The following is a 14,225-nucleotide window of genomic DNA, read 5'->3' as shown; positions in this document are numbered from 1 at the left end:
TCAGTTATGTTCGTCATACACTCATGTATATCATAGCAAGTTTGGTATCGATACCATTATCGAAACGCCCAAGAGAGCTTGAAGTCGTAGGCGGCTAGATAGATAGATAGATAGATAGATAGATAGATAGATAGATAGATAGATAGATAGATAGATAGATAGATAGATAGAGAGATAGATAGATAGATAGATAGATAGATAGATAGATAGATAGATAGATAGATAGATAGATAGATAGATAGATAGATAGATAGATAGATAGATAGATAGATAGATAGATACGCTCAAAGTCGCCGAAGTTCACTAAGAAATGCTTCGCATTTAAAAAAACCTAGCACAAAAGACACACACGTGCTCGAAACCCAGGTCTGCCAGGTGCCAGCCCAGTATTCTACCACTGAGCTGCGCCGGTGCTTGAAACGTGTTGGCAAACCTAGCACGAAAGACACAGTGGGCCTCGAACCCAGGTCAGCTGCATTCAAGCGCAGTATTCTACAACTGAACTACGCTGGTGCTGGTGGCTTGGCAAACTTGCCTGAAACAGGCTTGATGTCGGAAAAGCAATCACATTAGTACGACTTATAAAGCTAAAACAGCGAACGAACAACCATTCGTCGCACAACGCGAATAGCGTAACGATTGGGTCGTCCTAATCTCCAACCTATCAAAAAAGTTTGTTCTTTTTCCCCTAATAACTGTGGTGCATACCCCCTTCAGCCATATTTCCTCATTGTCGTCAGCCACTGCATGAACAATTGGCACAAAATTCCTTGCAAGTGTTTAGCGGATACAACATTTCTCCGAAGAATAAAGAAAAACAGCATAGCGAATGCCGACCTACTAACGAAAAAACGATTATTCAAGTGTGCTTGCAGTTGACAGATTATTTGTCACGGGTCCGGTTTATTAGGGATGGGATCGCCGCGCTAGTTCGAAGGGCCGAAGTATCGGCTCCCCAAACCGCACCATGAAAGTGTGGACAATTTAGAAGTGGTCCTATTTGGCGCGCCCGCGGACGCCGGCTGTGGTCCAAAGAACAAGTCAGAGCCGAGAGTTGATAAACAGAACAAAATTATATTCTCTATTACGGCAGATCAAAACGATACACAAATATGCACACTCGACAATAGATGAATACAATATGTCATCAATCAAACAACGTACTACACAGTACAATCAGCCACACTCGAAACAACGGACACAAACAACAATACGCACTACAATGCAGTCGCATGCATCGAATCACCAAGACACCTTAAGACTGGAGAGTTCGAAAACTTATTCAGTCCAAAGTCCTTGGAACAAAAGTTTGAATGATACTCTTCCGAGAATCACTCACTCAGAGTCCAGCGTTGTTGTCGTTCTGCTGCCCCCGAAGTTTCTCTTCCAGGAAACCTCGCGTCTTCAATTGGCCGCTCTCCAAGCTCCAAACTTCTTCGCCGGTAACACATCGGCTTCCCACGCGCCGCTGTTGCCACGGGTCTTCGCTCGCTGGCGGTAGACACACACTCTTGCCTGTAGCTCGAGTCTTCACCCCGCAGTTGGAAATGCTCCTTTTCTCCTCCTTTGTTACTGAGGACAAAAGGCTTCGCCGATACCCAATGAGTGTCTTAAAAGGCTCCGAAATGCCGTTCTTCTTGCTTTGCTGTGACTGTGTTGCACTTTCCACACATGCCTAGCATGTTTGTTTTCTAATTTCGCGTGATGTGGTTAAGGACACCGGCGGCGGTGGTGGCGGCGGAAGTGGACAACTGTGCGTGACCCGAGTTGTGATCTCATAACAGCTTTCGCTGTGAAATTCGCATAGTTTCTCAGGCAGGCAGCAGCCATTTAGCAAGTGGACAGCCAAAGTTATTTTGTAGAGTTGTCCAAAAGGAAACCTCTTATTTATTCCACATAAGCCCACATGGGCGAACTGATAAAGAATCAAATCGCCAATATTTCATTGCCGAGAGCTGAACATGTTACTTTGTACTCATTGCGCCAGAAAAATTTTTTGTATGTTGCACTCTATATTCCGTTATTGCCATACTTAGGCGTGAAGGTATCTGAATTCTATAGATTGATTGCAATCTTCGTCAGATAAAAACTCTTGTGGTTTTCTTCTATTTAGAATACATCCATAGGGAGTACTCATGATGGACATATTGAGCACTTCTTACGGGATGGTCATTTCACTGCACCCAACCACCTTCTTTTTTGATAACACTGACCATCTGTTTTGTGGTATTTCAAATGTGCTACAATTCTCCTGAAATAGAGTGGTGGCCCCAATATTTGTCTCATTTTTCAAAAGACTTGTTTCCCGATTCACCATGGTTGAATCTAAGAAGCGAAATGACCCACGACTTCAGAAAGCACGCCTACTGATGTTTAAACCATACTGTAACGTTCTAGACAACCATCATGTATGAATGTTTATTAAAATAGTAATCATTTGCACATTCCACAATGTTCTCATGAACGCTGCAGGCCGTTGTATTCGTAAGTTGGGCAAGAAATACATGAAGTTTTTTATACTTTAAAATTATCCACATTTAATTTAGTAGTTCTGTTATTTTCACTCAGACTAAGTCTGTAATGGTGTATTTTAGGTGACAAATTTCCACATAACAGCAGCCAAGTCATGAAGTATTAATTACATTTTTCGCAGACCCGACTGTTAGAGAGGGACGCTACTATTACACTGACTACAAGACGTGCGTCGTACTGGACATGGAATATCACGGACATCGTAAGTAGTTCAATTATATTTGCAAACTTGTGGAGAGAACAGGAAATGTGCCCACTGTTTCGCGTACAGTCACCTTCTTTGTTGCTCTATAGTGATGGTAACGACTAACGTTAAAGTCAGCACCCCTACGATGTTGAACGGGTAATTTTTTTAAGTTTCAATCCTTGTCATGTTCTCAAAACTGTGCACAGTTAATTTTTTGAGTGTGATGATGTGTTTCACGATAAATAAGAATGCTGAAAAAAAACACGCGACACAAAATTATGAGAACACACGACGGGCGCCCGTCCTTGTGTTATCATCATTTTGTGTCCTGTTCTTTTTTTTTTGCTGTTCTTGACCATGAAACGACACGAACTCAACCAACTGTCAGTGCTACTGAACGGGCTTAAATATGTCTTATCCTTCTAGTTTCAAAGCAGGTGTAGGAGCTTGATCACCAACGGAACCATTTCACATAGTAGAAAATGTGACATTTTGGTACCACTAACGAGCCACGGACATGACCGCTGGATAAAAAATTGGCCCCGCATCTGCATTTTAATCTGCATTTGCCATCGAAAAACAATAGTCTTGCGTGCGAAGAGAATGAACAAAACACTTATTTGATCTTCCACACAAAAAACATCTGTGAATGGTGTTCTGAAGACGCTGCGTTAGAGTGCCTCGAGCGTGCAGCGGAGGCGAACGAGCGCACCAAGTCGCGTCACACGTGAGACATGAGCGCCAATTGGCAGTTTTCTTGTAAAACAAAACGCGTAGCTCTTAGACGGGTGTACGCATCTGTCTCAAAGGTGATAAGGCGTAGAATGCAAGGTGACGGGTAAGTGCGACCTCCGTCTCGTCTTAGCAAAGCGTTGGAAACACTCACCTTTTCGTGCAAACGCTGCATGGTCAGCGCAGCGTGATAAGCGCTATGGTCTTTAAAATTACTTATGTATGCCTTTTTCTGTAAAATACGCACATGCACAATATATACGTGTTGTTATGGTGTCCCATACATGCGCAATATTTTATTTTTATTTGAGAATCGCACAAGTGTGGATGCTAAATCTGTAGCAACATTGGTGGGCGCTACGAATGGGGTCAGCCGTTTCAAGTACCGTTAGGAGTGAACAGACAGACAGACAGACACACAGCACAAGCTTTTTGCATCGAAGGGCTACAAGAAAGACTATTGTCTTTAAAAAAAAAGGTGCGGCCTGCTGCGTCCGTCGAAGTGGCGGGATGGTCCTACTTCAACTCGCGCACGCTCTGGTGCCAAGACTTCTCCCAGGAGAAACGCTTTCACATGCGTTTTTACGCATGGCAGTAGGCCGTAAGCAACGCGTTTAGTAGCTCTGCATCGCAGTTTTTATTCTGAATCGTTATTAAGAGCACCTATTACGCCACATATGTGAGCAGTTTGTGCTAGGAGGAACAATATGTCGTACAGTAAAGGCCTAAATGAATGCGGCCCGTTAGGTTTAACTGCACTCTATATAAGTACTCAATTGCCAAAACATTGAGCAGTCGCTTTACTTCTTCCAAGTCAAATCAGTAAATTTTGCAAGCACTAAGGAATGTGGCCGAAGGGCCCGGAAGCCCTTTATTTTGAAAGTAGCTTTTCCTGTGTGTCTGTTCTGAGCGCAATATGACAACTACGGCAGGTTGAGTAGGTTCTTAAATATGAATCATTCGCCAAATCAATTGCGCGTCAATTGTGTGATTTATTGCGTCACGAGCTAGATTTATTGGCCGTTGTTTTTTTTGGCTGAGTGTTGTCATTTTGGAGGTAGTGTGGATAACCGCGAAACACAGTGGGAACGCCGTTGGTTGCAAAAGCCTAATCTACATTTTACTGAAAGTGACTATAAAAAAGACTTTAAAGAGCACACGACCTAACATGTACTCGACTTCCACTTGCTTCTTCTCTCTGAAGACCCCTACGAAGAAATATTCTTCAGCCAATCACCCCGACGCTGTAGATCGCATGGGAGTTCACGGTACTGCAAGGTAACGTTTCTTCCCGCGTTCGACTTGTACAAGGGCACACAACAGCTTCGCGGCATCACACCGCTATATAATACCTGCTACAAACGCGCACACAAGAAAAATTGCACTGCCGGACAGAAAACCAGAAAACTTGTGTCTAGCTGCCCTCTTACACGGTCACGCAAAGCAGTGGCCGTGCAAAAACAATCCACGCGACAAAGCACACGAACGCTCATAAATCCTGCGGCGACCCTACTGCAGCACGAACCCACGTCTACTTTGCGTACGGGAGCACGGACATTCTTCCTATCCCTGACGGCCCTCGTCGAGAATCACTCTTCAGCCAGGCTTCCTAACGCTGTATATTTCAGGAAAATTCTTGGCACTGCTAGCTAAAGCGTCTCTTATCGCGTTCTACTTGCACATCGACACAACAGAATCGTTGCATCGCGCAGACAGACACAGAACTTTGTTAAGGTCCTGAGGAACACTTCCTCAAGGAGGTAGAGCAGCGGGCTGCTCCCACGACGGAACGGGTAGGCCGAGCCTCACCGCCGTGTCGTGGGCCCTCTGGACAGCCCAGATTTGATGTGCAAGATCGAAGCTCTTAGTGCAGAGCTCCATCCTTCTTCGGTCATGTGCCGATAATCGCGTGATGAGGGGCACTGCCAGAGCATGTGTTCTAACGTAGATAGCGCGCCACAATCTGGGACCAAAATGAAAAAATTCGCAGATACAATGTACAGTGGGAATCCACGATATGCGACGCAGGAATGAGGATGGTTGATACGTCACTTCAAAATGAGCACAACGTCACGAGGCGGTCGTAAGTTAAGTCATACAAGACTTTCTTGTCATGATTATCCTGTTTGAACGTGTTATTTACCTTCGTCATCTATTCACGTCACCTGATACTAAATTTAGCATGTGTGAAAGCTAGTAAAACGGACACAAGCGCATCATGAATGACCCAATACACCCCGATGTAACGTTGACGCGCGTGCACGCTGGGCGCAGCAGCGCTGCGTTTGCAACACGAGCACTCTTTAGTCTAACGCCAGGCGCGACCGGTGCGACCAGCGTTCTTCGGCGCGGTCAGGTGGCAGCTGGCGCGAAATGCAACATAGTGCATTTCGCTCCCATGACGCTACGCAGACAGCACTGCGTCAGCCTCTCTTTATTTTTTATGACGGAGGGATGCGTTCACGCGCGCATGCGTCTAAGCAACACAGTGCGACGCGCGCCTGCGAGTATAGGGCAGGCAAATCGGCACCTGGGGTCGCATCGCCGTCATGACGCGACAAAACGAAGGCCGGCGCGCACGCTCCCCAGGTCCCGTCGAATTGTATCAGTACATTCAGTGAGGCATGCAGTCATGTTCTTACATGACATGCATCTCATGATTACCATGTTTGCACTCTTCACAGACCTTCGTCATCCATTCTACGTCCCGTAATACCGAATTCGGTATATGTGAAGCTAGCGAAACGACCGCAAGCGCGCCATCAGCGTGGCATGTAGTCATGACTCATTACTTACATGACATGCATGTTCATGATCGTTACGTTAGAGTCTGTCAAGTGCGTTCGCCATGTAGTCATGTCATACCATACCAGTTTTGCAAGATGTCATGTAAACGAAACCACCGCAAGAGCTGCAACACCATGAAATGTAAATTATGACTTTCATGACATAAATGTCATGATTTTCATGTTAGGACAAGTTCCTTACATTCGTTGTATAGTCACGTTATGACATACTAAGTTTGGTACCGATAGCATTATTGAAATGGGTAGGAGAGCTAAAAGTCCTAATGAGCTAGATAGATAGATAGATAGATAGATAGATAGATAGATAGATAGATAGATAGATAGATAGATAGATAGATAGATAGATAGATAGATAGATAGATAGATAGATAGATAGATAGATAGATATGCTCAGAATCGCCGGAGTTCGCTAAGAATTGCTTGGCATTTAAAAACATCTGCCCTGGTGCAAACAAGAAAAACTGTCTTTAAGCTAAGGAAACATGAAGCAAACTGCCCCCCACACATGATCGCATACAAAAAAGCATGGAAAGCACCTGAAAAAGCAAACGACACTCACAAATGCTCACGCATTCACAATAAAACACAAGATGCTGTCCGTTTGACGAGTGGAGCGTCAAGGCCCTCCCAAATTAAAGCAACCAGAACATTCAACTCTGCCCAGACGTGCTCGCCCACTGACGGCGACGCGATGTAGCAGGACAGACAGACAGACAGACAGACAGACAGACAGACAGACAGACAAACAAAGAACTTTATTGGATCCTGAGAAACACTGCTCCTTTAGAGCAACGTCGCGGGCCGCTCCCACGAAGGAACGGGGAGGCCTACCCTCACCACCGCGTCGTGGGCTCTCTGGACAGCCCGTAGTTGTGGTAGCAACTATGAACTTCGTAAGGCTGAGTTCCAATCTTCTTTTGTGAGCTGACTTGGGCCCCGTAACGATGGGCGCTGCCAGAGCATATGTGCTAAGTCACTAACCTCACCACAACCAGTACAGGTAGAGTCAAAAGCCTCTGTGGAGATTATGTTGAGGAAAAATAGGCTTAGATAGGACCTGGTCTGGAGCATTCTAAGCATGATGGCTTGAGGTCTAGACAACTTGTTGCGTGGTGGAGCAAATGACCGCCTACTCAGCTGGTAGTGTTTAGCCACTTCACTTAATGTAAGTAAAGCGTCCCTGAACAACTCACTGCCAACTTGCGGACCTACGTCCTCCCCAGCGCGGAGGGTTTTTGCGCGCGCCCGGAAGTGAGCAGTGTCATTCAGGTTTACTTGAGAGTCCAGTAGGAGTTCGAGATGTGCAGGAAACCAGGTAATGGTATGTGAATATTGTGTCCCGTTTTCAAGTAGTTTAAATACTTCAGTACAGACGGAACCAGAAGTGAAAGCATTGACCGCTAACCTTCTGTCGGTGAAGATTTGCGATCTACTGTCATCCAAAAGGGCAAGGGCTACAGCAACTGTTCGGCTCTTGAGGGAGTAGAGTCTCTAACTGACGCAGCATTGATAATAGAGCCCATATGATTGACCGAAATAACGGAAAACCTAGCTGAGCGACCGTACTGAGTGGCATCGACAAAACAAACTGAATGAGGATCGTTCCTGATGTTCTTCAGAAGTGTGATAGTCCTAGCCCAGCGCCTTCCTACGTTATGCTGAGGATGGACGTTTCACGGAAATGGAGACACCTGGATGGCAGTTCGCTGTTTATTTGGTAGTTGATTCTCTACGAGTACCAGACTGAGGCCTAGAACGGACAGAATCTTTCTACTAGCCGGCGTAGACGACAGGCGTATTAGCTGTGCAGTCTCTTGGGCTTCAATGAACGTAGCAGGACGCATCTTCTATTTATTCAGCGGCTGTGAACTAACTTAAGGGTGAACGTGGCTGAAGTCTTATGTATAAATAATTCTAAATGCTAATAATTTGTTATCGAACTTTGGCAGCTTTGAGCATGTTTGTCTAGGTATCCAGCCATCTACAAATTCTAGCTCTCCTGGCCGTCTCGATCTTGGAATAGATACCAAAATCAGTATTATACTACATGACCGCTTGACGAGCATATTTGACTAGTGATAACAACAAAATTATAATATGTATGTCATGGATGTCAAGACTTACATTTCCTTGTCTTGGTGCTCTTGCCGTGATTTCATTCACATGACATATTGCAAAACTGTTATCCTATGACATTACTGAATGGGGAATAGAACTGGCGGGCCCTAACGTGAAAATCATAACATGCAAATCATGACTTCACGTATACATTCATGATGCGCTCGCCGTCGTTTCGCTAGCTTTCCATGTACCGAATTCAGTGTTACGTGATGTCAATAGATGACGAAAGTATATGATTGGTGCAAACATTATACTCATGACATGCGTGCAAAGTAAGCGTGTTGTGTAAGAACTTCACAACATACCTAGCTCGGGATGTGCTCGCGGCCATTTCACCAGCTTCACATATCCCAAAATTGGCAATATGTGACGTAAATAGACAACAAACGTAAATGACACGTCCAAATATTATAATCATGATGTACGTGTCAGCTCAATAAATAAATAAATAAATGAAATGTAAGACATCGCTAAATGCTACGCTGATAGCGTGTTCGGGGCCGTTTCGCCAGCTCCACATATACAAAATTGAGTTTCATGGGACGTGAATTGACGACGAAGGTAAATGACACGTCCAAACTTGATAATCATGATGAACTTGTCATGTAAAACATGACTACCTGCTACCCTCTTAGTGCGCTCCTGGTCATTTCGCTAGCTTCACATATACCATATTTGGTGTTATGTTACGTCAATGGATGGCGAAGATATATGAGTGCTGCAAACATGGTGATCATAAAATGCGTGGCATGTAACAACGTGACAACATACTCTGCTCATGATGCACTTGCGGCCGTTTCAGTAACTCCACATTTATCAAACCTTGTATTACGTTACGTGAATTACTGACGAAGGTAAGTGACACGTCCCACCATAATAATCATGACATGCATGTCATGGACAACATGACTACGTGATGTAACGCTCACGCGTTAAAATTACCATTGTATGTTCTCGCCGAAACGCTCATAGTGTGCTCGTGGCCCCTTCGCTTGCTCAACATTTACTAAGTTTGGTAACACGTGAGGTGTATGAAGGACGAAAATAAATGACACATCTATATATGACAAATATGACATGGAAGTCATATACGACCTCTTTTAGGTCCGTTTCGTAACCTTGTACTGGTTTCACTTTGATAATAATATGAAACTCGCCATATTAGGGGGCTTTGAAATTTCGTTACAAACAGTGCTCTTTAAGGTGCACTGATATCACCCAGTACATTGGTCTCAAGAATTTCAGCTCCATCAAGATGCCGCCGAGGTGTGGCTAAGGTCGAACACACGACTTTCACGCCAGCAAGTATTACAGTGTTGTTTTCATCCACACTGACATATTATCATTGTAGATGAAAGACCTTGCGATGGAAAAAGTTAGCAGCGCGCCTGCTGAATCAGTGTGTGTTCTAATTGACACCGCTCATATGCTTTGGCACCTGCAGCTATAACGTTGTCAGTTTGTGATACATTTTAAATGGAATACATTATTCGTGTATTTTCCAAGATTGTTTAACTCTACACAATTTTCGCCTAGTTTTTTTGCAATAACTCTTGAATATCCTTAATGTTCGTCGTCATGTTTCCTCGTACGCCAAACTTTGTGGAATGGTCTTGTGTATTATTTCGTGGGTTGCTCAGTCCCAAAAATAATCAGGTGTTTTTGCAGAGCATCTGATACTGTGGTACACAAACATGGTTGATTCCTCCATCACAGGAATAGGTAAAAGCAAAAAGTAAATTGTGTCCTAAAAATAACTATATTGTTTACTCTACCTTGATTTAAAGAGCTTGCATAATGTATATTGTTGTTTGATCGCTATAGCACTGCTTAACGTGGATGCACCAGCATTGCCGTTTAGTCAAACCTCTCCATCCCGAGGATATACATCAATCTATTATGAATAAACAAACCCTTTTGGTCATAGGTGCCTGTGCGAGTGCGGAACACCAGAAAGCGACAGCCTCCTAGATTTCTCGTGCCTGTCGGATTATCGGCGGTCCCTTTAAAGCGGCTGTCATCGGAACTATGGGGGTGTCGCCACCTAAGTAGGGGTGTTTTCAAATAAGTTTTTACGTTTTTGGAACTTATATGCAACAAAAATGACGTAAAAATTTTAAGAAGATATAAACGTAAATATAATTACACTACGTAAGTGACGCCATCATTCAACAGTCAACTTCTTCAAGGCAAAGCCCCTGAAATTAGTAGCAAACGCCAAAATTGCCGATCACAAAGGCCAGGTACAAAGACCTTTATCCCTACGTAGGCTGCGCCGCCATTGATGACCGGCGTTTCGCGGTCATCCGGCAGGCAAGGGAAGTCTGGGAGGCTATGAGAAAGCTATGTGACAGCCAGATGAGCGTGACAGATTCAAAGCCAAATTTTGCCTAAGGTCGCCTACTCGCGGCACGTTGAAGTTAAACACCACTACTCGACGAGAAGAACGTGAAGCACTAGGTGTCTTTTCTTGGCCGGCTACGATTGTTTGCAGGGCAAGTGCACTGATAGAATGGCGGTCAGTGGGCGAGCGTTCATTGAGAACGCGGGTCAAAGCTAGACGAAAGCCAGAGCTATTTGGTATGGATGGATACTATCAGCGATGCCGACACTTCGGGTAAAATCGTAGTGCCTAGAAATATATTCAAGACACTATTCGCGGTGAGATCTGGCTATAGGTGGCAGCACCGTCTCCACGCAAGTGTGGATAAGCGACCGGCGCCGCTTCACTGCGTGTGGTTTGGGCCGATTGGCGGCGGAAAAATGCGCTGACTACAGTTTACTTTTATTATTCACGCTCTTCTCGGTGCATGACACCTATGCAACGCTAACATTACCCGCGAGTAAAGCGCATTTTGCCTTTCAAACGGATGCTCACCCTGGGTGCCTTTCTTCACGCTTTCGAACTAAATGACACCTTTGCAGCTTTGCTTGTACGTGGGTGGCTTGTGTTCCACCTTCTACGCACTGCTGTAGCGTGACTAAACTACTTACTTACATCTTAGTCATCTGCATACTACAAAAGGGCGAGAACGAAAGATCGTAGAAATCACGCATATCTGTGCCATTTGTTCAGCAGCATTGTTCACACCTTATACGCGTATGATTTTTTTTTCTCAGTCGCTTCACTGTGAAATGTGGGACAGTCGACAAGTTTATTCAGGAAGGCTTAGTGGCTCATGGCACTTTGCGCTAAACTGCGTTTACCCCGTGTACGCACATGTTCTTGCACCAGTAAAATTTTTTAATAAGAGTTCAGCAGAAATCTTTCATTGATGAATTACGTGCATGTCGGCGCTACAATAAAGGCCTGGTTAATGAGACAGGCACTTATCTTTTTTTTTCAGAAACACATTACCACAGCCTTTCGTCGGTCACAAACAATGCCACACAAACGCTGAAAACAAAGTAAAAAAGATGAAATTCTAAGTTAAAAAAATTTAGCAGATCCAACATACAGTGCGGATTGATGATGTCCGAAGCACTAATTAGAAATGTTGATATACCACTTTAAAATCAGCACACTATTACTAGGTGGACGTAAATAATGCCGTACGTGGCTTTCATGTCATGACTATCAAGTTTCGATTTGTCGTTTACCTTCATCTATTCACGTCACGTGATACCATATTTAATACATTTAGAGCTAGCGAAACACCCGCGAGCACGCTATGAGAGTGGTATGCTGTGATGTTTTCACATGACATTTAAGTCAGGATTATCATGTTTGCACCAGTGATATATTTCGTCATCCATAGACACCACGTAACACCATATTTGGTATATTTGAAGCTAGCGAAACGCCAACGAGCGCATCATGAAGGGCCCAATATTCCCCAATGTAGCGTTGACGCGCGCGCACGCTGGGCACAGCGACGCTACGTTAGTAAAACGCGAGCACTCTATAGTCTGATGCCAGGCGCTACCGGTGCGACCAGCGTCCGTCAGCGCGGCCCGACGGCGACCGGTGCGAAATGCCACATTCTGCATTTCGTGCCGATGCGTTACCCAGATGACACTGCGCCTCCCTTTAAACGTGACGGAGGGACGCCGGACATGCTGAAACGCGCATGCGCCAAAGCAACGCAGCATGGCGTGCGCCTGTGAGTATATGGCAGGACTGGCGCCTGGCGTGGCAACGCCGGTATGGCGCGACGAAATGAATGCCGGCGAGCACGCGCACCACGTCACGTCAAAATATATTGACGCCACGACTGTGGCATGTAGTCATGTTCTCACAAGAAACGCATCTCTTGATTGTTATGTTTGCACCAGTCACATACCTTCGTCATCTATTGGCGTCACGTAATACCAAATTTGGCATATGTGAATTGAGCGAAACGACCGCGAGTGCATAATTTTGGCATGTAGTCACGTTGTTACATGACACGCGTGTCATGATTACCGTATTTGCACCAGTCTCATACCTCCTTTATCCATTCAGGTACCGTATTAAAAATTTTGTATATGTGACGCTCTAAATGACACGCATGTCATGATTTTCATGTTAGGGTCTTTCTGCTGTGTTCGCCATGCACTCATGTCATACCATACCAGTTTTGCAACATGACATGCAAACGAAACTACCGCAAGAGCTACAGGACGACGAAATGTAATTCATGACATTCATGACATATATGTCATGATTTGCATGACATGACTAGTCAAATATGTTCTTCATATATTCTTGTTATGTCATGCCAAGTTTGGTATCGACACCATTATTGAGCTAAAAGTCATAGGCAGCTCGATAGATAGATCGATACGCTCAAAGTTGCCGAACTTTGCTAACAAATGCTTCGAATTTGAAAATAGAGCCGTAACGCAGTGAATAGCGTGCCTGGCCTCTGTTGGCGCGCAACCGCGAGTCATGGCCTCGAATTCGACTTTTCTTTGTCTCCTGTTCATGCGTATTTTTCCCAGGTCATTTCCGTGGTGGTAATGCGTCGCTGAATTTATTATGTACTGCAGCATAAAACACTGTCTTGTCTATAAAGCATATGTTTATACAAATCGCACTGTACCTTTGACATCAGTGCCGGATATCGACATGGTTTTCTTTCTGATGCCGCGGTAGAACAACCCTGCGCAAAGCTTCCTACTTGCATGACGGCATATTCTTAGCCGTGGTTATTGCGTGGACAACAAATTATTTTAAGTGGGACACCAAACAGTGACGCCTATGTACAGCAAACGCAATAGCACACTACAGCATTTTCACGTCCTTACTTTTGTTTTGTGTTATCACAGGTGTTTGTGCTTCGTCTACCATGTATTCCCTCTTACCAACTCACCCAGCTTAATATAGCATTAGAAAATCTTTTAATAATGTTAATTTTTCATTGTGTTACAGAATGTATTCTGTGGACACAGAGAGCAGTGAAGGACAATGTTCCACAGCACTGCATAGACCAGTTTGTCGACACATGCGGCGTCATCGCTCCCCCGCACAGTCGAGACCTCTGTCCGGATGGTGAAGGCGACTACTAGTCAGTTCTGTGGCATTTTGCTTCAAACCGTGCTGTTCAATATACGATCTGTTTAAGGTATACCATTTAATAAGAGGCATTTCAATAACCCTTTGTTCTTCGCTAATAAATTTATTACCTTTCAGTAACCAGTCAATGTCACTGCCCTATTTGGTATTCAACGTAGAGATTCTTTATTTCTTTTATATCAAAATCTCGCCCTCCGCTATATAATAAAAGTCATTCAAATAAGCACAAAAATTGACTCCTGTGGGAAGCCAAACAATGCACAGATCCATGTTCCATGCACGCTGCAATCAGCGTTGGGATACCGGTAACACCAGTGCGCTGCTGTCTGGGGGGCGCTAAGTTGGAAGA

At 44.5% G+C, this 14,225-nt stretch overlaps 1 protein-coding gene across 1 annotated transcript in view; it reads left to right on the top strand.

The window, feature by feature from the left end:
• LOC119174136 (uncharacterized) overlaps nucleotides 1–13,996 on the top strand; it is a 51,066-nt gene extending 37,070 nt beyond the window's left edge. The window contains exons 4-5 of the mRNA XM_037424951.2: nucleotides 2,654–2,734; nucleotides 13,733–13,996. Of these exons, the coding sequence (XP_037280848.2) occupies nucleotides 2,654–2,734; nucleotides 13,733–13,869 (218 nt within the window). The 3' untranslated portion in view covers nucleotides 13,870–13,996. The remainder of the gene's footprint in view (nucleotides 1–2,653; nucleotides 2,735–13,732) is intronic.
• Nucleotides 13,997–14,225: the final 229 nt, after the last annotated feature.

This window comes from Rhipicephalus microplus, chromosome 5 (genome assembly GCF_043290135.1).
Source record: "Rhipicephalus microplus isolate Deutch F79 chromosome 5, USDA_Rmic, whole genome shotgun sequence".
NCBI classification, from domain to species: Eukaryota; Metazoa; Arthropoda; class Arachnida; order Ixodida; family Ixodidae; genus Rhipicephalus; species Rhipicephalus microplus.
This window is presented reverse-complemented; position numbering and strand designations above follow the sequence as displayed.